Genomic DNA, 27,142 nt, shown 5'->3' with positions numbered 1-27,142 from the left:
GACAGACACACACACACACACACACACACACACACACACATACACGAACGCCCCTGAAAACATAACCTTCTTGGCGAAGGTAAAGAGTAAAGAATACACATGTTCATTTCTCTAGAACAATGTACCTCTGACGAAGACATGAGATCTCCGACCTCTAGTTAATATATGGTGTTCTTTACAGCTTTACAGGACCTGCACATGTAGGGGAATGTGTCTTAGACAAGCTTTTCAGCACCAAGGAAAGGCCCTGTCATATTCGTCAATCTGCACAGAATTTCATACTGCTTTTTTCCCCCAATGTATGCAATTTGGAACTAAAATAATACTAAAAATTGGTGAAACTGTACGTATAGTTTAAATAATTCAAGGAAACATGCCAAGAAGTAGGTATGATGAAAGTAACCTGTGATATATGCTTGCAGAAATTGTGACTGGTTAAGCACATGACATTGATATAATTAGCATATATACATATATACTAGAGTTCCCCGTGTTTCTCTCGTTCTCAATTACCAATGTCACAAGCTTCAATAGTCCTATCATGGAATGCAGCTGATTTATATAATTCCTCCCTTAATTATGCAAATTACATTCATATTTGCATAATTGTTATATAATTACATCAACCATCACGTATGCTACCTATGTACCAAAAATCACGACGATCCGTCAACGAGTTCTTGAGTTATTCTCTTTTGAATATTTTCAAACATATAGCCCTGCAGTTCCAGAGCAACTTCTTGCCCAGCACAAGAGCTACCTACCATCCAAATTTCGTCACCCTAGCATGTCTAGATCATATCAAAACCGGAGGTTAAGCTGCAGTACCATAACAAGCCGCTAGGGGGTCCAAAATCTAATCATTTTTAGGTCTCATCAAGACCTATCCACCTACCAAGTATCAAGACAATCCATCAAGGCCTTCTCAAGTTATAATAATAAAGAATAATCATGTTCAATGATTTTCACGTTCACTTAACTGCCAAATGTGACAAGTATCAGATTCTTGGCAGTTATTATTATGAAATTGCAACAATTTCCCATTTATTATGCAAATTACGTCTTCATTTACATAATCAATATCTGCATATGTTCCTCTTGTTCTCAATTACATGTCACAAGAGTTTCATAGTCCTATTATCGAAATTAACGGATCTGTAAAAGTCCTCATTGATTGTGCAAATTAGCTTCTGATTTGTATACTAGTAATTGTCATTTAGACGTGTCAAGCTTAAGCATCACCTCACCTATCTACATACAAACAATCACGACAATCCGTCTACCGGTTCTTGACTTGAGTTATCCTCCCTCGAAAATGTTCAAGAACGCCCCTACAGTTTCAGAACAAGCAGCTAGGGGGTTCAAACTAATGTCACTTTTACCTAAGCAAAAGAGCTATTCACCAGCCAAGCTTCATGACCCTTCAGATTACGAAATATCATAACCGGAAGTTCTGTTGCAGTACCACAACAAGCTACCAGGGGGCCAAAAATCTAATCATTTATAGGTCTTAACTATCCACCTAATTAGTTTCATGACAATACATATAAAGCTTCTTGAGTTATCGTGCTAAGCCACATACATATACACATACACACATATAACATGCAAATCAGAACCTCATTTGAACGATTGATGAGAAAATGCTAGAATGGCCTTCTTTGTTAAAAATAGACTGCCAGTGGCCGACTCCAGTTATTTGAGAGATGAAGACGATCAATTGATATGATTTATGCAAATGAGGGCCTTGTTTGCATAGTCAATGAGAAACATTTATACTGCGTCAGTCGTAAAGGTTGAACATGATTGGCGAGGATATGAGGTCGTGAAACTGTTGAGATATTATACAGCGGCAGCTAGGAGACTGTATTCTATTTCTAGCGATGAGCATTGGCAGAACTTCAAGCAAAGCCCAAATTATTTCTTTTCCAGTAGAACGTCCCCGCTCATCTATGGTGTCATCCGTGACCGAGCAGATTGAAACATCAACATCACAAGGATCTCCAGGTAACCGGTACCTCAGTTATATCGTCACCTGGGCGAGCATAATCATTGTCATAATTATATATTTCTATGATGAACTGGTGTAGTTTAATGTGGAATCTACCACCAGGAATCTACAAAAGGCCACAACAACAAGCCTCCGGAAAGTATTTAGAACTATTTTTGTGAATTTGTTGAACAACCAAAGACATGGCATCTGATTTACTTCCAACAAGAGCGATAGTTTGTTCTGGCATGCCTTAAGTAGTTATACACCCAGTGACTGTGTGGAGTCACTTCTTCCCAGCCTGTTAGTTTCACATTAAGTTTCCTGACACTCTATCTATTGCATTCAAATACCTACCAACACACAAACAAACATACAACACACCACAATCACCGCCACCACAGACGAGCACATCCAGCTAGGACAATACCTCTGTACCCGGAGGTAGCACCTTTACGACTACTTCATCTTATAGAATACAGATATATCTTAGTTAATCTTAAACGGTGTAGGTAGTCTAATCATGACTTCCACAATCAGTGTCAGTGGCCGCTAACTATTGTGCTTTCCCTCTCTCTCCCTCCCAAAAGCTTGTCCGAAAGATTATCAACTATTCCAAGGCATCTGCTACAAGGCGTTCAACTTTGCTGCCGATTTCTATCAGTCCATCAGCTGGTGTGTCAAGGACGGCGGAACACTCGCCATGCCTCGCGATCAGAAAACTAATGAATTTCTGGTCAGGCTGAAGAACTCGGTCGATCGGAGAAAGCCGTTTCGGTTCGGCCTTCACGACATCCCTGAGGAAAACGTCTGGAGGTGGATGGATGGCCAAGAACTGGGGGACTTCACAGACTGGGCACCCGAGGAACCTAATAACAGCGGGTCGGGAGAAGACTGCGTCGAATACTGGCCTCAGACGCAGAAAAAACGCACAACGAACAAGTGGAACGACGTGTCATGTTTTTATAAGGAGAAATTCATCTGCCAAGTGGATACAACTGGTTTGTTTCATCATGTGCTGTCGTAATACTTTCGCCAAGAATGTTGTGTTCTGGTCGCGTTTGTATGTATGTATATGTGTATGTATGTTTTATCAATGTAACGAATCATTATTGCCCTTAAGAAGGTCACAGACGGTTGCCGAAACATTGGATATAAAAACTAATGCGTTGTTGAAATAAGCTAAAAGACGAAATTATTCATTTATAAGGAGACATCCTTCCTCGGAACGGCGGTGTTTTCGGTAATGTTTGTGTGCTCGCAACTGTACCTCATGTGACTTTGACGGATCTCGGCTTCCTTACAATATGCTGTCCCTTCCTTAGAACCCCACGGGTACATTCCCTACACCGACGTATACTTCAAGGTGTTTGCTCAGCTCAAGACGTACGAAGCTGCCAAACAGACCTGTCTCTCAAACGGAGGTCATCTTGCCGATGTCAAGACACAGGAGTTGCGCGACTTCCTTTTGAGCGAGATTCAGAAGGTTGACGCGAGCAGAGACTACTGGATCGGGCTCAATGATCTAAAGGTAAGTGTCATACATGTATGGCTGTTTATTTTGATAGACATTGCGCCATTTTTCTTGTTCTTTCTTCTATAGCTGAAGTGGCGCGTAGTTTTTAATGTCTACACAAACTCCGACATCTAGACCTCTATATTTTGTAGATACGTGTAATAGTGCATGTAATGAACCTGAAAGACTGCACCAGCCACTGGCTAAGAAATTAAGGCTATCTCACTAAGTGAGAATTCCGTATTTGGTTTTTTTTTGTGACTTTCAAGTTCATCCCATTTTTAGTGTCTGACTTTTTCAAACCTCTCTTCATGCTGTCTATCAGTCCCTTCCACACACCTGCTATCAATCTAGTCTCAATTTCATCCTACTTCCTGTCTCTCACTTTTTGACTTGATGTTATTATACTAGTAAACCCACAGTTCAGCCACCCATAACAATACTTTCGTACCTGGAACTTAATAAAAGGTCATATCTTTTACGTGCAACTTAATCCCCACGTGCAGGTTGAGAACACGTGGACCTGGTCTGATGGGACTCCAGTCAGCGATTGCGTCTTCACCAACTGGGCACCGGGAGAGCCAAACAACAACGCGGGCGCGGACGAGCGGGGCCAGGATTGTGGGCATCTATGGAAGGCAAAGGGTTTCAAATGGGACGACGACGGATGTGGAATGCAGAAGTATTTCATTTGTCAGATAGGTACTTTTCCCACATGACGTTCTTACTTAGGCCATACTGATTTGATTATATGGAAGACACCCTCTGGGTACCCCCAAAAAAGAAAAGTTAAGCAAAACAATTGCCTTTACTATAAAACCTGAACGTTCAGGAAGGTTAAACACATGACTGGACACACAGAGCATGGTGTGCCAAACAATACATTCTTTTTTTTTTATCATTCTAGTTTTTTCTTTGACATTTTTGTTAGTCTTGATAGACTTGGTATTGCAAACAAGTTTTAATTTGACCCATTTTGAGGCATTTTCCTCCTTTTGATCTCTATGGCATTCTTCCATTACCTAAAGAATGGTGCCAAACCTTTGAAAACGGACGAAAATTGATGCGCACGGTGACGTCATTGAGGCCTTATGTTGAAAGTTTTGTCTATTACTTTTGATTAAATTTCATCAATCATCAAGGACGGGTTTCATTTCTTCACATTTGCACATCTCCAGGTTTTGGTGGTGAATCGTCCTGCAGACGATCAGAAGGTATGAATGTATGAAAGTCACACAACTTCTAAGATAGATCGATTCATAGATACATGTATAATATGTAAAGATGTAATCTCGGCATTGCAAAACGCAACTGCAAGAGGTTAGCATTAGTATTAGTCAACCTGGTTAGCATTAGTATTAGTCAATCTGGTTAGCATTAGTATTGGTCAACCTGGTTAGCATTAGTATTAGTCAACCTGGTTAGCATTAGTATTAGTCAACCTGGTTAGCATTAGTATTAGTCAACCTGGTTAGCATTAGTATTAGTCAACCTGGTTAGCATTAGTATTAGTCAACCTGGTTAGCATAAGTATTATTCAATGCCTTGGTGGGGCTTCGGCGCACTGTTATGCCAGTTCACACGTAGAGTGTGGTTTATTGTATTTTTGTGGTGCTGTTAACCCTTGCCCTGTTGACATTTTTACGCAATATTTTTCAATAATTTCATGTCTTAATCAGGTTGTAGGTCCATAATTTTTTTGTGATGCCATACTTACTTCCGCCAAAAACGTTGAAAGTTGATTTCATGAGAATCTTGCTGCTATCGAGAAAAAAACAACAACCTATCACCACTTAAAACAAACTATTTCATAGGCAAACCAACTGACTTGGGAATGCAGTCGACCTTGGAGCTCTTCTACACAGCAGGTCAGTCACCGAGGCAACACGAGAATTAATTCCGCATGCAAGCATGCCTTTAACAAATGAACGTAATTAATTCAATATAACAAAGATGTATAGTTCCATACTTTTCCAATAGTTTGTGGAAGTGCCTTGACAGGAGTCAATAACTTTTGCCCTTTTGTAAAGTTTATTCTATTTCAATTTCTTTACAAACTTTGGACTTTAAAATGGAGTTTGATAAGTGACGTGATTATGTGTCACGTTTACGTTGTTTCATAAACTACATTTATGAATGGATAGTTTGAGGACAGATAGTGTATGATTCGAGTATTTTCTATTCTACAATTGTACCTCTTTACCTCCGGACGGAACAAATGTTTTGAGCGACACTACTGTTTGTATTTCTTCATGAGAAGGAAGGGTTGGAAGTGATCGAGTGGAAGAGGATTGGGTTTCCAAGTTTTCAAGTTGATTGGTTGTTACCCGGCATGCCCTGGGTGGTAGGATGTGTAATGACGTCGCCAGATACATGTACATGTACGTGTACTATGCATTTAGGGTATGAAGCCTAAATCATGCTAGAATAGGGGCTAAGTCTATCGTATGAGTAATAACTCATTCTATGATGTACAAGTAATTATATCAGATATCCCCCCCCCCCCATAATCATACAGCACAGTTCCTCAGTTCAAACTCTAAGGACTGAAATATCCGATTTTCTGTTTTCCACTATTAGATTGTCCAGAAGATTATCAACTATTCCAAGGCATCTGCTACAAGGCGTTCAACTTTGCTGCCACTTTCGAGCAGTCTGTCATTCGGTGTGTTAAGGACGGCGGAACACTCGCCATGCCTCGCGATCAGAAAACTAATGAATTTCTGGTCAGGCTGAAGAAGTTGGTCGATCAAAAATCTCCGTTTCGGTTCGGCCTTCACGACATCCTTGACGAAAACGTCTGGAGGTGGATGGATGGCCAAGAACTGGGGAACTTTACAGACTGGGGACCCGGGGAACCTAATGACGCCAAGAGAGGACCGGGTGAGGATTGCGTCGAATACTTACCGTACCACAAGGACAAGTGGAACGACGTGGCATGCCAGGAGAAGAGGAAATTCATCTGCCAAGTGGATACATCAGGTTGTCTTTTTAGTTGTCCACTTCAATATATTTGATCTCCCTAATAGCCGGATACCTTGAAGTTCTTATAGATTAAAATGAATCTCTACTAAAAATCTTTTTAACTACATGTACTTTTCCAGGTACATGTATGTGAATCACTGTGTACATTTCGGTTCGCATATCTTTGCCTATTCAACCATTATCCTTACTTTTGGTCCAATAGAATCCGTCCTCGTCTCGGGCTCGATTGATGCCGGCGTTCGTTACGAGGGGAGGGCAGTACTGGAATCCCCCGTCTTCAGTACCAACTGTAGCAACAGCACACTGGTTTTCCACTACGAAATGCAAGGGTCTACTGTTGTCCCCACCGCCACACTATACGTTTTCCATCGTTGACAACGAGTCGAACTCTGATTCTGAACTGCTGGGAACCATTCCATTCAAGCTGACTCATGGACAAACGAATCGCGTACAGATGGATTTCCATAGGAAGCAGCCTTTTCGCGTGGTCTTCACAGCTGAACTAGATCACTCTGCAAACTCAGCTGGCAGAGTAGGCCAAATCCACCTGTTTGATGTCATGGTCGTCAACGGCAAAGCATGCAGATCCACAGGTACGCCTCATTATGACTTGACATTGACCTGGTTTGGATATGTTAATTGGGTTCAAGTTGTGAACAACCTGACTGGGCCTCGGCTTGGAAATGTGACCGTGTCCTAACTTGCTGGTATTCTCTCGTTAATGCTGTCATTGTCCCCATCTTTGTTCGCTATATCATTTTGCCACCTTATATGGTCTCATACCACTGCTGTGGTCTCACACTACCTCATGGTTTTATTTACTTTCTTTCCGAAGGGCCTATTCTTCCGAATTCCGAGGAGCCTGTTCCCTCCAAAGAGCCCGCTCTTTCCGAAGGGCCAGCCGTTTCTAAGGGGGCCATTATTGGGACCATCGTCGGGTTGGTTATCGTAGCAGTGGCGATTGCAGCAGGAGTGACAGTTGCCAGGTGGGCAGACGTTGGGATACTATACTATAGTATTCTATAGACTCTAGGATATCATTACAGCCCGCTTGTCATTGAGTAAAAAAATACTATTTTGCTTCGATGATTTAGGAAACTGGTAGGTGAAATACTGCATCCAGTTGTATATATATTGCATGTGTTGTATGTAGCCTGTTAACCAGACCACGGTATCTCTACAGTGCTGCACTGCTGGAAATGTTACCCGCCCACACATGCACACTAGTACGCCCTGTGTTTCTACGGGGTCGGTTTCAGTTATTTAACCTACCTGACGGCAGTAAATAGAAAGGGGAAATGGAAAAATAGAAATGTCTGTGCTGTTGGAGTTGGGCCGGCAGACCACTCCTAGGCCGACCCGTAGAGAGCTGAGGCTATGTACGCTGCGGCAGGGTAAAGGCTTAAGCTTTGGAAAAGGTTTGCGAGTAAGTCACTTTGTAGTTGCTCGCAAACGCTGGCTTCCCAGCGCTAGCGAGCAGTGAACATCATATGAATCATGTTGGTGGAATCTACACAATGGCATGTCAACCTCATTTCAAAACATTACCATGGGTCATGTGGATGCTAGTCGATTTATGACAAGCATGTACGAGTATCTATTGTGTACTTGTAACTTTTACAACTTTTTTCCCCCTACAGAAGGATGAAAGGTGAACGTTTTCGCATGGCGGCAACAAGCACAACCGTCCTGATGAATCTTGAGAATGTTATGTTCGAACCTAGTATGGACGATGAGGACTAGCCTCAATGGTCAGACACACAGCTTTCACGGCAGAGTTTCAAAGGAACATTTAAGTCGAGAGGAGGGTGTTATTTTCCAAAAGATAATAATGTAATGTAAAAAAAATCCCCACGTCTTCACAGCGTACGATTAAGTACCAACTATTGCTACAAGCAAAAAAGCATCAGTACTCAAGAAATCATTCCAAATACATTCTTATTTGTATTCAATGACCTTCAATCCCAGGATACATCACACCCATTGCTAAATACAATGTGTCCTGACAAGGCCTTACAAAAGTTAGGTAATAAAAAAGCGTCTTGTTATGTGTTCTTTAATATCTAATATGCAACAGTTGGCAGACTTGGCATGCTTATCCCCGCATTTATGCCAAAATTGTTCACGTTGAAGTGAGATGAAATACGTATAGCGTGTAGGGAATATATTGGAAGGGTCTGAATGGGTTAGTGATACTGATATATCTGATATCGTTTTACAGAACAGACATCGTATGTTGGAATTCTGCAAAACGTTTGCTGATGCATTCATTGATAAAATCATCATTTGGAAAATGACACGCCCTCTCCTTTAAGGTCACAAACTTATAGGATACACAAGGATTACATTTACAGGTACATTTATAATTTTTTGTGCCATCCATGATACAATGGCCACCTACATGTGAAGCCAGTTTTTCGAAACGTTCTTTTTAATGCATTAACATTACCCATGCTATGACAGACGACTATTGCGATATATAATGTTTATGATAAGGTATAGTGATGCAGTTTTTGTATGAACTATATATATATATATATATATAGTTCTTTCAACTCTGATCGCCCGTAGTGGCGAATGTACTAGTATATGTGCCCATGTATGGAAGAAAATACAAGAGAATTGGAGGAAGTAATTAAGAAGTAACAGCTTTGAAAATTAGTAGAATCAGCTAGATGCGGTCTAGATAAAACTAGAAATCTGACATAACCTTTATGGCACAGGCAAGCTTACGATTTTTCGTACGATATGATTTACTTACTTTCTGTACAATCATTCGCTGACATAATGACAATAATAATACTACATGTAGTAATCATTTCCCTGCCTTCCTCGTGCTATTTCCGGTAACTCTTTTTTTAGTGCATTATGTTTCAATTACATACTACCCCTAAGTTTGCTAGAAATCGGACAGAATAACGTTCAACATATCACATATAATATCTCGCATTGGCTAAGGATTGAGTCTTTCCCTACGTATCTTTTCGTTTTGTCTCATCGACAGTTTCCAGTCCCAGATGAACCGCTCTTGTCTCAGTTGCCTACAAAATTGAGCATCTACCGCCCATGCCGCATTCCACTTGGTCGCCGGGAAACTCCTGCTACCTTTCGGATCGATCCTACAATGTTCGTTCACCTTACTATTCATCATTCGAAAGTGTTCCAGCTCCAACACGAAGTCTTTCCCGCCCTTTCTGACTTCCTCCCAGAGTGTTCTGTTGTAGTGTTCGTAAAGCGCGTAGTCTATAGAACTCCACTTGTGATGGTTGTCTATGGCCAGCTGGCTCAAGCTGGATGACTTGTAATAGAATCTTCGGTAGTTTCTCGCGGTCCAGTCGTAGAGAATGTCTGTGAGAACCCAACACATCAGCCGTTTGAGGACAACCAGGGACTCGTCAAGATGTTCAAGTATCATGACAAATGGTACCTCTGTCGTCCTGTCTCTGAATTGCTGTTCTATCTGCTCATCGCCGAAATCCTTCATCTGATCGAAGCCTAAAACGAAGGACTGGAAATTTCTAGTTGGCGAGCGGCCGTCGTAGAATTTACTGTCGATTTCCGCGTAGTCGGTAAGGTTTTCCAGGAAGTTCTGAATCGGGTTCATTGGGTCGAGATTGTATTTAGTATTGAGGTGGATGAAATTGAACATAGACTTTAGGTGGTCGAGGGGGTGTCTCATGATGGCCAGACGAATCGTGTCAGGCGGCATCCTGGCGCGGAGGGTCTCCGGGTGGTACCTGGCGTGATGGGTGAGGATATTGTACACCCCTCCACTCACGGGATAGGCGTCCCCGGGGGAGGGGAGGTTAGGCCAAGAGAAAGACGCAGGATTCTTCCCTCCAGGCAGCATGACGGTCAGGTTGTGAACGTAGCCGTAGCGTAGAAAGATACTCTGAGCTGTAGTGGACCCCGCCTTGTGAACTTTTACGAATGCGAAATTTTGCCTGGGTTCACAATCAGGTGGCTGCCATTCAATGCGATCGCCGTCTATTGGAAAGGGGGCCATAGTAATGATAGGAAAATTCGAAGACCTTTCTTTATGTTCATGCATTGTCCGTTGATTGTTCAGAAGAGAGGCACCATCGGCCATGTTCCGTATAGCTATCAACAGCTTTTGTCGTTCTTTGTAATTCCCCTCTATGATCAGCAGCAGGTACGTGTACAGGGCCAACAGCAATGCCATCCCACCGACCAACACCACCAAGGGTCTATTAGTCTTCCAAAGATGACGAAAGGAAGTGACCTGTAAATTTTGAACACTGATCGTCAGCGTCAAGGTCGGTTCTTACGCAACCGACGGCGCGGTCACATTCGTCGTAGGTCGTAGAATTTTCAAGCAGGTTGCAGTTGTGACAGAACCAACCGTCGACATGGATCAAAGACAGCCGTTTCCGTAACAAGGCAGCTGGATTTTGTACATCACGTCCATGATTGTTTCAAAAATGCTTTCTGTTTGAAATCGTACGACGATCGTACGATGAATGTGACCGAGCCCTTACGTCTAGTAAGGCTAAAACCGAGCGTCTAGTAAGGCTAAAACAACTGGCCTCAGGTGACATGAAATATCTGTTGTAGAATAATTTAAAGTATTTAAAATTCTGTTCATTTCACAACGGTTAATTTCCTAGCACGTACATGTGTATCATGAGAACTCCGTAACCAACATAAAATGAATGAAATGAACGGTATGACAGCCCGTTATAGTTGACGTGGTACCGCGCAAACACATCGCGAGTAACCAGCGGCTTACATGCATTTAGTGTTAAGCAGATTCACACATGAAAACCACGTCAGCAGCCTTCGTGCCACTTTCAATCGTACAACTGTTGCACTACCTCCAAGAAATTCTAGAGAGGCTACCTTCATTACTTACAAGGGCAAGGTTGTCCTTGATCCTATGAAATAGTCGCACAAAGCTATACCAGGTCAGCCTCCTCATATTGCTCCCTCAGAACCAAAACCGTGTAAGATGCCAAAATTTTGAGCCGCGGAGCTTTGAAAGTGTTGACGGAAGCCGGTCCAGTCCGGAGTCTCAGTGGGGTGATCGGTCGCAGGTGTTATAATTGTTGTCTCCTTGATTTCAAGTCTCTGATTTCAAATCTGTGTAGAACTAAAGGGACCAAGAACATTTTAGCTATGGTCGGATTCGAAGTACCAACTGCCAAGACTACGCGATGTACTGAAGCCAGCGCTCGGAAATCAGTTAGCGCCGAAACCTCTACGGTAGCCCCCCAAACATGTCTGCCGTCCAACACACTGCAATTTGAAAAGTTGCCAAACAAGAAATACAGGGGAAGGGTCACCGCAATTTACTGATTGGCCTGGCCTGGAGCTCGCTGCCAACGTGTATGGCACTAGTGCTGTGTCTTAAGCATACAGATTCAGGGGAGAACGCGTTACCTAACGTATATACAGAGAGGAGTGCATGCACGTCAAAACATTCCAATGCCGCAGGTTATACAATGTATTACAGTACCCTCGCCAAGGTTATGTTGTCGGGTCTGTGTGTGTATCTGTGAACTGTGTAACGCGAGACGTCGTGCATGCGCATCGATTGTAATGTTTGGTGTGTCAAGTATGGGCAAAATTAAGAAATCATAAGATAATGGCCCCATTGCAGCTTTCTGTCGTACTGCAGCAATGTTACTACATCTAGTACGTTTTTCTTCTCTCTTATATAATCATTTACCGTCTAGCTGTCCACAGACGGTATTTTTCTTTGCCCTCGATTGCCCAGAATTCGTTATCAGTTTTGTTTTCTAAGAAATACACCAAAGCACATGAAACAGCAGGGAGAGGAAACTACGCTTTCATTTTTTTAACTTGGAGATTCTCAGTAATCTAAACAACCTATATCACAAATTCGGGAAATAAACAGGATGATCACTTATACATTTGCTGTGTTTCTAACAACATACCGTATACATGTTCACGTAGTTTCTTATCGTGTCATCCAGGCAACAGCAACGAAAGTCTTTATATCGGTAAATTAAACAATACAAATTTACATCCAAGAAAGGTATCATACATAAATCTAGAAAACGTATACGTAACATATTTTACTACAATCACAAGAAGTATGTCACTGTACCCTAGCGTCTGAAGAAAAACTGCAGCCCTTTCTTGTTGGTTGAAGATGTGATGGTTCTTAACATGAACTCTGCTGAAATATCAATATCCTAATATTGAAAATTAGGCCAACTGAGCTAAAAGTAGACATAAAAACCCTTCCTCCAACAAGTCTGAAACTCCTATGTTTCCACCACTCAACCTGCATGTAAGTTCCTACAACTGTAGACTTAATTCTCATTATGTATGAACATAGGAGTGTGGGAACATAAATGTAGGGGTGTCAGAACATAGGGGTGTTGGAACATAGGGCTATCCCCACTTTAAGGTTCACATGAGCCTATCAAGGGCCTGGGTAGACATTCATGATATCAATGTTTATACAACAGCATGGAGGATACACAAAATATATCTGTATAAGAACCCCATGTTAACAAAGAAAATTTACAACCTTTAAAAACGAGTTGTACCGTGGGCATACATGTACATTTACATCACAAATTTTTTTTCTACTTTTTGGGTCAACAAGAGGAGAAAAAAGTAAGTTAAAATAGTCATTTACAACCTTTAAGACATGATACAGTGAGGTGGATTCTGGTGACGATCTATTGCACAGTGTAAAATTACACATTTGTCAGTTTTAAAACTACAGTCTCCAATCTTACATCCTCCTATAGCCTTGGACATCATATTACACAATAACATCATGCATTTACAAGGTATTGTGTGCTACATATACATCATAGCACTTGCATCTCCTAGTGGAAAGACAAAAATACTCTGATGAGGAAAACATGGGCACACCTACAAACATAGCTGCATTCTCAAGTTTTCACATGTAAAAACTGGTCCCTAATTTGTTTCAACTCTCATGTGAAATTGTACAAATCAGAAGTATAACGACACGGTCACATATGTCGTACGATTTTGATGCCATAGAATTTTCAAGCAGGCTGTGACAGTGTCAATAGCCAACAAAGATCCAAGACAAGTCTCCTTCATCAAAAAAAAAGATGAATTTTGCAGAATATATGAACAAAAAAAAAACCTTAGTTTGCAATCTGACTAATCGTACAACATTTGTGACCGGGCCCTCACTAGTACTGCTTGTGTTCTGAGGCACTATGTTGCTGGTGACATTGTTGAACTCTATACAGCTGTACACATTATCTGTCTCTGCCTGGAGAAATACAAGTCCTAAGTCCAAAAAAATGGACATTTCTCTTCTGAGAAATGTACAGAATTCGGTAAAACCACATCATATCTATGTAGAGTTAACATTTCAGTATTTTGCACTCCTATATAAAGTGCAACTTCACAAAATACACAATGAAAAACATACACATATTTGCTTAAGCAACACATTGATAATTTGACATTAGAGTGAGTATCTGAAATTTGATTTTAAAATCAATTATCTTTGTGCTTAAGGCTTCTAACAGATTTGCCACTAGGTAATAAAAGGATGTAACATGTATACAATGTACTTGTGGCATGCTTACACTCAATTGATGAACCAACTGATTTTGAGTGCCTTTACTATTATCTATGCACAATTGTAGCTAGTGCTATGATGCTTTAACAATTTCCCATTTCATTTTCAGCTTTTTGAGAAGCATATTTTGTATGACAACTAATAATGTGTTGTTCACACAACTGTGCATACATGTACACTGCCAGTTTTGAGGACTATCTCACAAAGCTTGATTGGCTTAAGAATTGAGATTATACCTTTGTGATGACACTTCTAAAAATTGGACCTTTTTTTTTTTCACATGACTGCTTAAGATGATACAGGTTTGTACTGCACTAAGTTGTTTGTCATGGGGAGAGTGACTAGCCAGCTCCTGCTACCGATGACCACCATACCTGTAGAAACATAAGGAAAGGCACATGTTTAGACAAAAAAAATTACAGTTACATGACGTACACGTACAGGTATGTCTGTGGAGGTGCTGATGTGACCTTTTGTCAGTAAGAAAGGAATTTTGTAATCTGACAATATCAATTCCAAGATGAAAAATGGAGAAATGTAGCAGGGACCTTCGCATTAATTGTACACTGCACTTCACATTAATTGTTCACCGTAACATTAATTGTATGAAGTGGCAATGCCATTATGTCATGAAAAGGTAAGAAAAGTACATGTATGCAAAGAAAGTAAATGTTTGCACACCAGATTACAGAATGAAGATTATAGGGAAATGTACCCTCACAAAAAGTATGTGAAAATGTACAGTTGTAATAGTGCATGGATATGAAATGCCGTACATGTATCATTATCATCCCAACTCACTTCACAGGAGCTCTTCAAGAAAGAACAAAATAGGGTGTAGATGGCAGCTTTTATTCTATCCCTTTCTATGAAATGGTCAAATTTCCCCATCAACTTTTAGCCATCTTGCTCCTTATTTTGTTTTGCTTTTTCCTGAAATAGCCTTGGCGTTATGCACCCAAAGTGTCATGCATTCTCCACCAACTATACACAAGTGTGGTGACAACAAGAAGTACACCTCGTACAAATCGAAGAATTTTCTTACAACTTGTTGGACTTTATTCATGCCATCATGCTTTCATGTTGCTTTTCCTCTACAATACCTGAAATTGAGGTGTAAATAGATAAAGCTAATGTTAGCATATTCAGGTTTCTGGTGTTTTGCCATCATAGTGACAGGGAAACATGAACATGTAAGTATGGCAATGACAGAACAGAGACTTTTTGTTTGCACCTTTTGATTCAAAAGGTAAGACGAGATGTACATGAAGGAATGAATGAAAGAAGAGGATGACTTCTGTGTTTAATGTATTTGTGAGATTGACCTAAACATACAAGATATTCTGCAACACCTTTAGACTCAGTCTCTTCACCTCTTGACCACATGTAACCTTCAGCATGCTTAGGCAGCCTTTTGTTACTAAATTTGTACTGGTTTGACAACAGGGAGTAGGTTAAAAAATATTCACCATGTGGCCATCCCATATCACACTGTGCAAAGAGGGGTCCTATTATGACTCCTTGTGGGACACTATATTGTCATAATAGGCTCAGACTTACTTGGCGGCCCAGTCTGTTCTCCCACTGATAGGGTTGACATGTCGGAGTCCTGATGGATTCCTGGTTGGCTGGTAGGTGAACGCACCTGGCTGGGCACGTGCCGCCTTCCACTGGCTGTAGTCTGTACGAAAATATCAACACAAACATTGTAGCAAAACAATCCAAACATGTCAGGTTGCTTTCTGTTGCATCTCAACAATGCCATTAATAGCGCTTTCCCACTCACACAAATGGTAAATTATGTATTCAAAAACAGCTATGTATTTGGACCACTGTTAACATTTAGACTAAATAATCCACAGCCTTGTTATGAGTTTACATAACCAGAGATGTCCACTTACTTGTCCCAGCATTGTTTGGGAGCTGCACTCTCTGAGAAGCTGACCCCACCTCCTTCTTGCTGAAGGATGGTATGTACCCACCATCATACGTCCTGTCTCGGCCATAACCAGCACCACCTGTGGGGAAGGAGGAGAAGGACAAATTCATTAGCCTTTTGTGGCAGTTGTTTTCCTTCCATTACATGTAATTAAGCCATGCTCTTTGATATGTAGATCTGGAAGGCTTCCTTCACCTTTAGATACATTAAAGGAACATACCTAAAATGCTTTAAGATCATGTGGAAATTGTCCTTGTTTTTAACAGCTACATGTATATATGATACTGTGGTACATGTAACTGCACTGTGGTGTCTCAGAATACTATGAGTGGGAACTGTGCAAGTGACTTATAATCTGTATTTTGACATGCAAAAGTGCTGAGACTGAGTGCTAGCAGGTGTCAGGAGCATTTGCCCCATCCCCATTTCATTTAGCAGGCTAGGACATAAGATGAAGCTAGGGAGACCATTCAGGGCTATCAAGTACAACATGATTTTGATCTGATCCAGTAAACAGGTGATTTTATGTGGTGAGGTCCACAGCGATGTCAAGTTAATACTAAACACAGATGGCACTGGAAATGTACATATGGCATTCTAAGGACCACATCATTCAATTTTTCTAATGGCACAGCCCTTAGATATGACTTGAATAACAAAGCTATCATCATGCTTTTTTGCCGTGCAGTGCAAACCAAACTGCCGAGGAGAAGCCACTGCATGCTGAAATGATGATGATTCCTTCTTGTACCTAAGAAGGGGACCCTGCCGTATGCACTGAGAGGCTCACCAAGCGCATTGTAGTTGGTTCTGTTGACGTTCATGCCGGTGACAGAGGGCTTGTTCTGGTACGGACTGTTCCCAAACAGGCTGGCCTCTTGGTTGGCACTCCCCTTCGTACTGTTCATCCCTGGAACAAAGCACAACATGCTTAGGATTAAATAAAAACACAGATAAAAAATTCATAGTCTCTACAGCACAGTTATTGGGGAAAATGGGCAGGTGATACAACCATCTTTGTTTTTCAGTGTTTTTACTTCTTCGTCTTTTATCATATTCTGACTTGTATACATTACCAAGTCTTTAAAGTTCCATGCCTGTGAAATTGTGGACCATTTACCTACATGGGAATGCTGCTGTTACACTGTTACACAATCTCTCGCCATCAGGGGCTGATTAGGCCTCCTTCCCGAGAGCTTCTGTCACAGTCATACACCTCTAACTGCCATTTCTATAAGTACCAACTGGAGGATTGTTTATCACTATGAAAATTAGTCTACTGGGAGTCAGGATTCTATGTCACTATGGAAACCAGTCATCACAGCCTCCTACACTATATGTTAGCACATATTCATAAACCAACAGGATTAAGATGTTTCCAATTCTCCCGACTTAGACGTGTCGGCTAGGGGCTTGAACAGTGGAAGTGCTGATAGAAGTATAGCTAGGACAGCTGCATCCTATTGACTTTGTAGTGCTGTTCTCACATTATCATCAAATCCTGTAGAGTTGTTTTGACTGCTGGACAAGGCTATACAAGAGAGAGGTCAGCCCTACCATTGGCTATACTTCCTGTCTTAAAGTGATACACTCCTCAAGTCAAGACATCTCGAGAGCTTTTAAATCACCCGTATCTTTGCTGACGGCGATCGTGTGGGTTTGTGGTAACCGGTACTTAAGTACACCTGGTCTTAACAAGCAGGTAGACTGCATTAGATCTAACTGGGTCAAGGAGTAAATATGATGAGTCCTTAAGATAACAAACCCACCGTAATGTGTAGAGGACACTTTGATAGCCAACAAACACAGCTGATGTGTTAGGAAAAGTTTCTTTAGCAACCTCCTTGCCATTCTTATGGAGACTTTGTTTCCATACTTGTCATAGCAGTTTGATTGAGATTATGTGCCTCTTCAGATGTCACTCAGGCATTACAGTATACATGTACATGTACTTTCAGTGTGTAAAATATCATGAATGCATATTAGAGATATTAATGTTATGGCATTAAAGTAACTGTTGTATCCTTGCTGATACTAGAAGTACCTGATAGGTAACTCAAACTTTGTTTTTGTCTACATTTCGCATGACTGGCAAACTACCTTTAGGCATTACAGCACACCAGTTTTGCAGAGTAAGTACAAGCTGTGTAAGACTGGACTGTAAAGTCTGATCCACTCACTCCAGGATGGACCTCAACTCTTTCCATGTTTGGTTGGATCTTTTCAAACATGGGACTTGCAGCTTTACATCCCATCAGAGGGGACAGCATTATCTAAAGCTAGGTACTCATTTTCACCTGTGTCGAGTGAGGAAATAGATGGTTACCTACCTTTCCCAAGGACACAACATTGGGGCCTGTGAGAGATTTGAACCCAGAACCTTTAGATTCTACAGGTAAATCAACAGCACAAACCACAAGACCACCTTACCAACTCTAGTTGCTTCTGTGTATAGACATTACAAGCTGCCATACCTGGCATGTATCTGGACTGTCTGAAGTAATGCTGCTTGGCTGATGACCTGGTGGTGGACCTCCCAGAGTCTGGCGGCTGTTGCTTCGTGTTGACGTGTATCGCTGAGGGCTTGGCACTCCCAAAAATGGAGTCCAGTTCCGTCGTAGAGTCGTCCTCTTTCTTCTTGTGAACAGAGGGCTAAAGATAGAGAGAGGCAAAAGGTTATGTCAGACTGAGATAAATATCAGTGCTACAAATTGTGGTCATTAGAAGAAACAATTTACATACATAGTTAATAGAAGCAGAAACAAACAAGCTTCAGAGATGTCAACGGGCTTTGTCTGCCAGCTAGACTTTGGATAGACAAACCTGAAGTGCTACAATGGGTTTTCACCTTCTCCCTGCTGACTAACAACATAACCAGTACAAATTTGGCGCCAGCTATCTTAATAGGCCGAAGGTTAACAACAACCATAAAATATATCCAATCGGCCATTAAAGACCACTGATTTCAAGTGTAATGTTATTCATGTATGTAACAAAAACAGCACTCCAACATGTTCACATGATGTATGGCTGATGACTGCAGGCAGCACTGGTGATTAGCCAACAATAAGCTAGAAAAAAAAGCAAAGCATACAGGCAACAGTACAAATGTTGGATGTCTTTACCAATCACTGTTCAAAATAAATGTACATGTACCTCTAGACAAGAACGGATTCACTGTTGTAACAGCTACAAACTAACTTTCACCTGAGGTTTCTAAACAATCACTGACAAAAATACATCCTCCAACAGAGGACTACAACTAAAAGGCACTGTGTTCCTCAAAAGTACACCACAAGTCTTAGTGCGCTCAGTGCTGCAATGTGCAACAACACAAAAACCTGGAAATCAAGATCATCAGAACAGAACCACACACACAATTTTTGCATGCAGGCATCCCAAACTCAAACAATAGCAAAAAAAGGCTAGTCTGATGGGAGTGTGCCAAGAAAATCAATCTGAAATGTGCAGCACAAGTAATGGCCACACCTTTCCTTTCATATAGACAGGTTTCCTCACTGTAGGCTGAAGCATTTTCTAGAGAGGGTAGAAAAACAATTGTAAAATCATTACTCAATTCACTCCTAGTCAAACATGGCGATCATTTTCTCTACAAAACAAGAAATCAGAGTTTCAGACATCTGTGAAGTATGTAATCCTCGGCCTCCTGAATTCCCCCATATGAATCTCTCACTCCTGCTGGCTCCCAGCCTGACTCTGAGACCTTTGACCTACTGTCAATTTGCCTGTCAATCTTCCCCACCCATGTGCTGAAGCCCACAGCTCAGCTACTGCAAACTATACCTACAGTCAAGACTTCTTTGGAAAGGAAAGAGTACAGAGTTTCCAGACTGTTTAATAAACAAACCTTTTTGGAGTAACTTGACAGAAAGTCGAACTCGTCATCTAGATCGTCAAAACTGTCGGCCGGCTGCGCTCCCCATCGTTTCCTCCCAGCAGCCTTTGCGGCCACAGGTTCCGGCTGCTTCTGATTGGTTACGGCTGGCAGTGTTACATCAGCAGCGTGGTGATGCTGATGTTGTTGCGGAGGCTGGATCTCCTTCAGCGGTTGTTTGGCAGGAGACGTGCCACCTTGGTGTGCGATCAGCTGCTGCTGGGTCATCTTGGGTCCCAGATTTTGCCCGACTTGGTAGTACGGGTATCTCAGGGACTGAAAATAACAACATCATCATCACAGGTTAGAGTCAAAATTCACAAACTCTGCAGCACTTGAACATTTTCATACGAATCATAGAGCACAGCTCCTTTGTTTTTCTCACTTGTTAACAAAAAGACAATCTTTCGTAACTTCTGAATCAGTAAACCTGTAAAGATAATTAGGTTACCTGGGAACATGCAGTAAGAATCAATACATGTGTTTTGGACAAGCAACAGACACACAACACAAATGTAGACGATTACACTGAAAAAAATATGTATGGTACAGGAACATCCCTACCTGTGCAGCTGTTGGTCTCTTCTTGGGATCCCACTGCAGCATGTCTCTCATGAGTTGGATCGCCTCATTGCTGGCATTAGGGATGAGGGTTTTCAGGTTGGTCGGTACACACTGAGGGAAGCGGAAGTTCATTGCTGCTGCCAACTGGTGACCCTCCGGCCAGTCAGACTGCAGATGGCAAATGATAAATGTCAACGTCAAGCTGAAGAATAGATGTAGGTCAACTGCATGCAAGTATTTTCAAAACAATACTTTCATACCTAGGGGTAATAACACAAAAATTTCATCTCGTACCTTGCTAGGCGTGCCCAGAACTTGGCAGACTTTGAAGATTTCGTCCACCTCACTGCTGCCTGGGAAGAGAGGTCTCAGGGTGTACAGCTCTGCCATGATACAGCCGATGGCCCACATGTCGATCGGTGAGCTGTAGTTCCGGGATCTTAGCAATACTTCTGGTGCTCTGTACCTGGTTGGGAAAATAAAGTCATTACAGCAAGCCCAACGTACATACATGTACATTTGCATACACTTGCATAGCTAATGAGGAATGCTGCTAAAATTTCTCTTTTTTGAGTATAACTTCATAAGTTTGTTTACAACACTACAGGTTTAAGATCCTCTTGTTATTGCCTGAAAGACATTTCACAAAAGGAAATAATCAAAGCTACAAAAAAAAACATTCCCTCAATACTTTTTCTGTATCCCCAAGTAAAACAATTGTTTGTCAATGTGTTATTACGCAAAGGTAAACCATCCATTATCATATGCGTGAATGAAGAAATAATTTCTCATTCTCCCTCAAGGCTGGCGGAATTTGGGCATGTTAAGTTTGAATACTGTCTTAGTCAAAAGCCCCCTTAACTTTCCATCATTGACTTGTCAGTGGCTGGCACACGTGATGGAAACGTGTTGCAATGTCACAAGTTAGTACACGTGTTAAGGAACGTTTAAGTACATTTTACCCAACAAAGATAAGTCACCCATTTTGAAAGGCATGTTTTACCCACACTTTTCTTCACTTTTCCTTTCATTCAATATTTGAGAAAGCAGTCCCACCCCTTAAACACATTGTATATATAAAATCCTTGGTAACACAAATGATGCTGATATCTACTACATCTATTGTACCAACATACAGCTAATAGCGTATGACGTACACAGCGTCCCGAGTGTATGACATTATGACAATGTTATCTCAACCCTGCGCCACGTACCATCTTGTTGATACGTAGTCTGTGTACGGAGGTCTGGAGCGGATTTCTCGGGCCAGTCCAAAGTCTGCGATCTTGATGAGCTCAGGTCCCATACATAACAAGTTCTCTGGCTTCATGTCTCTGTGGAAGAAGCCGTGCTTGTGCATGAAGGCCATCCCTTGTGTGATCTGGTACAGGATGTTCCGTATCACCGACTCCGGAAATAACTTGTCCCTAAAAAATCAGGTGCAAAAAATGGAAAAACTCATTTGAGCGCTGATCACATAGTTCCATTGCATTCTCCATGAATTGATTTTTAGGCAGAACTGTGTACCTAAAGAAGGTGCTAAATTGTCAAAATTGTTATCTTTAAGATGCAATATACCTATCTTAACTGTAAATATGGTCACAGTCCACTGTTTTATTTTGCTCCCATACAGATACACTAAGATATGTCCATCTGATGTGGTAACTATATTTACAGTCAACCCTGTAGAGGTGACCATCTCTATATAACAACCACCTGGCTTTGTGGCCACTTCTTGGTGGTCCACTGGATAATTTTCCCCATTGATTAAAGCACAAAGAATCCTGTCTATTGTACGGCCACCTGTCCACATAGACCTGATTTTATCAGTCCCCTCAGTGGTCTTCTTGGGCAGTTTTGACTGTAAACTACAGTTTTCATTGGACCATCTTTCCTATATACCCGAGTACCATGTGCAGCTATTGAATATTGGTATTTCCTTGGGTTTAAGCTTCCCTAAGCTGGAAGAATATCAGTTTGAGTCTGTCAGAACCACAGACAGGTTTAAGCCTGGGGCAACATGCCCAGGGCCATATCAATCAATCAGGAGCAAAAGCCAACAAACGCTGCCATGTTTTTCTTGGCTCCTACAGTGTGTACTCTGGCACCCTTGAGTGAACTTCAGACCTCATTCACTCCTTCCACTGCAAAAGTTTCCTATTTCTAAAGGTGTAAATAACACTGAAATAGGACTTATATTGGACGGTTCAAGAGAATTGTTGGGCTAAGTACAGACTTTTTTGTCAGCACTCCTCTTTGTAGTTGATTTTAAGCCTACATGGTCCCCCTGAATCCACACCCTCTACCAAAGAAAACCCCTTCTATTTGTTCAGGCACAAATACCATTATGTCCTTAAGGTTGCCCCTGGCAACCGGTCAACATTCTTTGTTTTGGCCAATCGCAGCGGTGCACCCATGAGAGGACAAGCCAATCAGCACTCTTGTTGTAGTTGACCTTTAGCCCCATCAGCAAGAGGGGCCAATTTGTTGAGGAGAGGATCAAAGGTGGCAAACATTTTTAGAAATCTAAAAACAACAAATAGCTGCTGTTCCACCTAATACCCCTCATAGAACCTTTTCTGTAACTAGGGGGGAAACTGGCCCTACTTCCCTCCCCTTCACTCCTGTCGAAAAGTAAACAGTCTGTCCTGTTGGCAAGGACAAGTATTTATTTTCATTGTACCCCTGAGCCAAGGATACTTCACTTTTGAAAAGGGAAAACCATGTAGGAGAAAGGAATTTGTCTGAAAGACTTAGAAGTCAGACATACCCCATGGTACGAACATGTATTTCTTTGTCAGTGAGAGAGACCACTCCCGCAAAAAAATTCCAACACTACAGAATCTAGCCTACATTCACATTTATCTGCCAGGTTACATAAGTCACCACCCCCCATGTATGCACAGTTTACATATACACTAACACAGAAGTGCATTATACTTAGAGACATTGCATGTTTGGTCACTCAGCAGTCCCAGCCTCTGGTGGACAGGGTGTGTAACTGACACAGTCAACACTTACCTATCTTTCATAAGCTGGTACAGATTTTCCTTCATGTATTCAAAGATGAAATATAGAGTGTCGTTCTCTCGGATGACTTCCTTCAGTTTTATAACATTGGCATGATTCAGTTTCTTCAAAGACTGGAAGAAGAGGACAGACTCATGAGACCTTAAAGAACTGGCTAAGCAATAATGTAATGATACTGTTGAGTTAGCATTTTGACAAGATATCAACGTGATAGTCAACTAGCAGGAGCTACATCTTGATTTGTACAAATTGTTTTTTGCAATAATTCAAACAGCAAACAACTTGAAATACCAAAAGCTATGTTGAACTCACCTTGACTTCTCTAAGATTCATACACTCTTCCCATGAATAAAATTTCTTCTTCATTCTGCAGAAACAAAATAAAAATAGAATCAGCATTCTAAAGTAGTTGATTGGCACCAGAATTTGTATCGGTAACAGTTCAGCAGCAAGAAAAAGATGTCAACATTTAGACAGAGTTACATCATTGTGCATTTGAACAATTGTTGAAAATTTACAACTGTGCTTACAGAGCAATAATCTAGGTACAATGTTATCATGTGTTGAAACCTTTAGACTATTGCAATGAATACAGACTTATGTAGTTATGAAGAAAGGTGTGCATAAATTCCTGTGTGACAATGCACAGTAGATATTTAATGTAATATCATATTCATTGTGAGCAAAAATATATGATGTACTACTAGTATGTACTGAGTAGTTCCAAAGTACAAGTTTGAGTGTCAAATGCCATATAAATAGTAGTAGTAGGGTCACTTTTTCATTTCATTTCCTCTTCATTTAACTGACGAGACATGTTTGCACACCTAAAAATAGTGTTTTACAAAGACAAAAAATATCACAATGAATGTGAAATCTTGATAGTTTTATATAATAAAGTATAGCACTTGTGACGAGACTTGCTGTTTCATAAGGGGAGATTGTTATCTGTTACAGACAAATCCTGAACTAGCTGTCTAGCATATCACCACTTAGGATTAAAGTCCAGTCTCTAGTTTAACAAAACATGCACATAAATAACCATTAGCTGGAGTTGACACTGTGGTACAGCTCAGAAGAGAAGTGACAAAATCACTTTTCCATTAAACTATAATTTATAGAAACTAAAATCATCACTAAAACATGTATGAGACACATTTTTTGACTGACAAGATGTATGATGTTGAACAATAAGATGACAAAACTGGAACACGAATTTCATTCTCTCTGCTCATGTGACGCAAAATAACTAACAATTTATTACATCCAGACGTCAACACTTTATAGCATGTCTATGCTGAGAGTGACCTTTAAAGCGACCTTGGTCAGCACATGTAGTGACCTATTTTTGCAGGATACAGTGACAGATGGGATGTAACAACACAACACACATGTATGTGTTGCTGGTGTAGGTGTAAATATTGGATTGTATGGGGGTGGCGTTTTCATTTCTTTCAATTGAACCTGGGGTTTTCAATTGAAATGAAATCCCAAGAACTGTGCAATCTTACACATTAGGATAACATATGCCTACATGTAGTCCAGTAAATTTCTGACAACCATGGTCCATAGTTAACATACTATAGGATTCCAAGACAAGATGACCTTTTGAAAGGATAGGGCTTTTCTCCTTCACGAGTCAGAGTTTGTTGCAGGTGAATTTTCCTATAACTTTTCATTTTTTTCTATAAGTTAGGACTATAGTATAAGTTATAAGATACTAACAGCCTATACTAACAGCCTACTAAAGGTGCTCATCAAGCATATATGACCGTTCTTTGTGTTTGCGCTATTTGTCAAAACCCAAGATATTCAGTAAAAAAGGAAACTCTCAACTCACTTTTTGATAGCGACCATTTCACCCGTCTCGTTGCTCTTTCCCAGCAACACGCTGCCGTACGTTCCATCTCCGACCTGCTTCATCAGCTGGTACCGATTCATGGTGGTAGGTTTTCTCGCACGCGACGTTTATTACTGTCCTCCAGAAAAAAAGTCTTGTGCACGACAAAGTGCCAGTCGGCTCTCTCCCCGGTGAATTCCTGAGAAGTTTGGTTTGTAACACGGTGTCCTCACGTCTACTACAGGAGCTATCTACACAAAAGTTCTGCTGGTTTCCAGTCGTAGAAACATTTTTCAACGTTGTAGAAATCCAGTGAAGTCAATTTCCTGAAAAATACAGGTGAAAAACTGTGGTTTGTACAAGTTTGTGTCAGACTATCCCTTTTAAAGCTATGACATAAGTTCTGCATTACACTTAGATACCATGATCCCAATGGTCATGAATAATATATAAATCTCCTTGAAGACATTAAGTTCTGCATTGCAGCATACGTAAAGAGCATTTCCTGAGGTACTGTTGTGGCATATACTATCATAACAGCTAAATTAATCTAAAAGACAATGCACATTTCTGTGGAATCTTCAGTAATTTTTAGTGATATAGTTATAAACAAATATTTATGTTTTGAGATCTCAGTTGCAAGCTACATATTCCAATATAAATGTTCACTTAATCAAATCATAAAAAATTAACATAATCCAATTGCCTAAGTAAAATTTGTCATTTTGTAGACACAGTACAGTAACATGTACTGTAGCACATTGTTGTGTTAAAAAGTATAAATACAGTTAAGAGCATTTTTGCATTAAACTCATGCATGATTTAACAATCCACCCACTAGCGCTCCATCACAAATGTTCTCACGCAAGAGTAGAAATAATAGCCTAATGGCACAATGTTAGGGATAGCGACAAGTTAGGATCAGTGTATGGGGGGACAAGAATCCAAGATATTAACTGAGTATTAAATATAAAGTCCTCATGAGTAAAGGAAATATCATTTCGTGCAATCATGATTTTCTTTGGTATTAAATTTATACACAACTGAGAATGAAACTCTAAAAGTGAAACCATGAGCTTATATAAGTTATATAGCAACACTGCAACGGTTCTACCACCAGTATGAGTATACACGTACATCAAAGACTTGACATAAAATATTGTAAAAGAAAAGCTTCTTAATAATAATGTGCTTTTAAATTATCCTGAGAATTTTCCAACCACCCTCTGGAGGTCTTGCAGTGTTTTACTGTAAATTCCTTTATTGCATATCTGCATATAGAGGGAAAAGAGGTATTTTTTTCCATAGTATAGTAGTAATACAATTCAAAACATTGCAAATATTTCAAGATTTATTGTGCTCTACCTGGGCTACATACATTGTACCATCTGATCTGGGGTGAATACCAGGTACTTCTACCTACATGTATGCAAATGAGGGTGGATAGGATCCTTTTGAAATGACAACAACACACCGTGACAAAACAGGTGTTCATGTCAGCAGGGCAGTCACTGGACGGTAACATCTGGCTTTCACAAGGCACCTCCTCCGTTTGGAGTTACAACATGGCAAGATGATTTTGTTTCCAAAATATCACTGTCTGACACTTTGTCATTTCAATTTCACAGCTACATCTACACAAATAATGTCTATATGATATAATACTGGCAGCAAATTTGATATTAGGCTAATATTAGTACAACCTTGGCCTTGCTTGTGTCCATTTTCATGCCCAGCTGCTCCAACATGACCAGACGGTATCAATTTCTCGGTTGCGGTGAGAATTTAATGGCAGTATCCGTTAAAGTTGTTTGTTTAT

The 27,142-nt window shown here is 40.8% G+C and overlaps 4 protein-coding genes across 7 annotated transcripts in view; 2 read left to right on the top strand and 2 right to left on the bottom strand.

Moving 5' to 3' along the window:
- The window catches only part of LOC109480658 (macrophage mannose receptor 1-like), a 27,873-nt gene extending 23,648 nt beyond the window's left edge, over positions 1–4,225 (top strand). Inside the window, exons 6-9 of the mRNA XM_019782887.1 lie at positions 1,933–2,007; positions 2,581–2,991; positions 3,316–3,521; positions 4,013–4,225. Coding sequence (XP_019638446.1) covers positions 1,933–2,007; positions 2,581–2,991; positions 3,316–3,521; positions 4,013–4,225 — 905 coding nt within the window. The remainder of the gene's footprint in view (positions 1–1,932; positions 2,008–2,580; positions 2,992–3,315; positions 3,522–4,012) is intronic.
- Positions 4,226–4,688: 463 nt separating this feature from the next.
- On the top strand, positions 4,689–7,076 carry LOC109480692 (C-type lectin lectoxin-Thr1-like). The gene is made up of 4 exons (XM_019782924.1): positions 4,689–4,720; positions 5,321–5,374; positions 6,087–6,488; positions 6,694–7,076. The coding sequence occupies exons 2-4, from the start codon at positions 5,341–5,343 to the stop codon at positions 6,864–6,866; spliced, it is 609 nt and encodes a 202-aa protein (XP_019638483.1). The 5' UTR covers positions 4,689–4,720; positions 5,321–5,340; the 3' UTR covers positions 6,867–7,076.
- Positions 7,077–8,134: 1,058 nt separating this feature from the next.
- Positions 8,135–11,735, bottom strand: LOC109480831 (galactosylceramide sulfotransferase-like). 2 transcript variants are annotated; one of them, XM_019783157.1, is made up of 2 exons: positions 11,365–11,735; positions 8,135–10,734 (listed from the first exon to the last, which is right to left on the bottom strand). In XM_019783157.1, the coding sequence occupies exons 1-2, from the start codon at positions 11,428–11,430 to the stop codon at positions 9,445–9,447; spliced, it is 1,356 nt and encodes a 451-aa protein (XP_019638716.1). In that variant the 5' UTR covers positions 11,431–11,735; the 3' UTR covers positions 8,135–9,444. The 2 variants fall into 2 exon arrangements, with proteins under 2 accessions (XP_019638716.1, XP_019638717.1); XM_019783158.1 differs by lacking the exon at positions 11,365–11,735 and having other exon boundaries at positions 8,135–10,969.
- A 2,599-nt stretch (positions 11,736–14,334) lies between these two features.
- Positions 14,335–27,142, bottom strand: part of LOC109480792 (serine/threonine-protein kinase MAK-like) — a 15,628-nt gene continuing 2,820 nt past the window's right edge. The window contains exons 1-12 of one of the 3 annotated variants that reach the window (XM_019783104.1): positions 25,324–25,646; positions 23,796–23,850; positions 23,475–23,596; positions 21,668–21,880; positions 20,748–20,919; positions 20,454–20,621; positions 19,863–20,165; positions 18,469–18,646; positions 16,785–16,904; positions 15,957–16,073; positions 15,616–15,736; positions 14,335–14,429 (exon numbers count right to left, since the gene is read on the bottom strand). In XM_019783104.1, the coding sequence (XP_019638663.1) occupies positions 14,411–14,429; positions 15,616–15,736; positions 15,957–16,073; positions 16,785–16,904; positions 18,469–18,646; positions 19,863–20,165; positions 20,454–20,621; positions 20,748–20,919; positions 21,668–21,880; positions 23,475–23,596; positions 23,796–23,850; positions 25,324–25,424 (1,689 nt within the window). In that variant the 5' untranslated portion in view covers positions 25,425–25,646 and the 3' untranslated portion in view covers positions 14,335–14,410. Of the gene's footprint in view, positions 14,430–15,083; positions 15,159–15,615; positions 15,737–15,956; positions 16,074–16,784; positions 16,905–18,468; positions 18,647–19,862; positions 20,166–20,453; positions 20,622–20,747; positions 20,920–21,667; positions 21,881–23,474; positions 23,597–23,795; positions 23,851–25,323; positions 25,647–27,142 lie in introns of those variants that run through there. The other 2 variants (XM_019783102.1, XM_019783103.1) reach the window with 2 other exon arrangements.

The sequence above is a fragment of the Branchiostoma belcheri genome, unplaced genomic scaffold (genome assembly GCF_001625305.1).
Source record: "Branchiostoma belcheri isolate BF01 breed outbred unplaced genomic scaffold, Haploidv18h27 scaffold52, whole genome shotgun sequence".
Lineage (NCBI taxonomy): Eukaryota > Metazoa > Chordata > Leptocardii > Amphioxiformes > Branchiostomatidae > Branchiostoma > Branchiostoma belcheri.
This window is presented reverse-complemented; position numbering and strand designations above follow the sequence as displayed.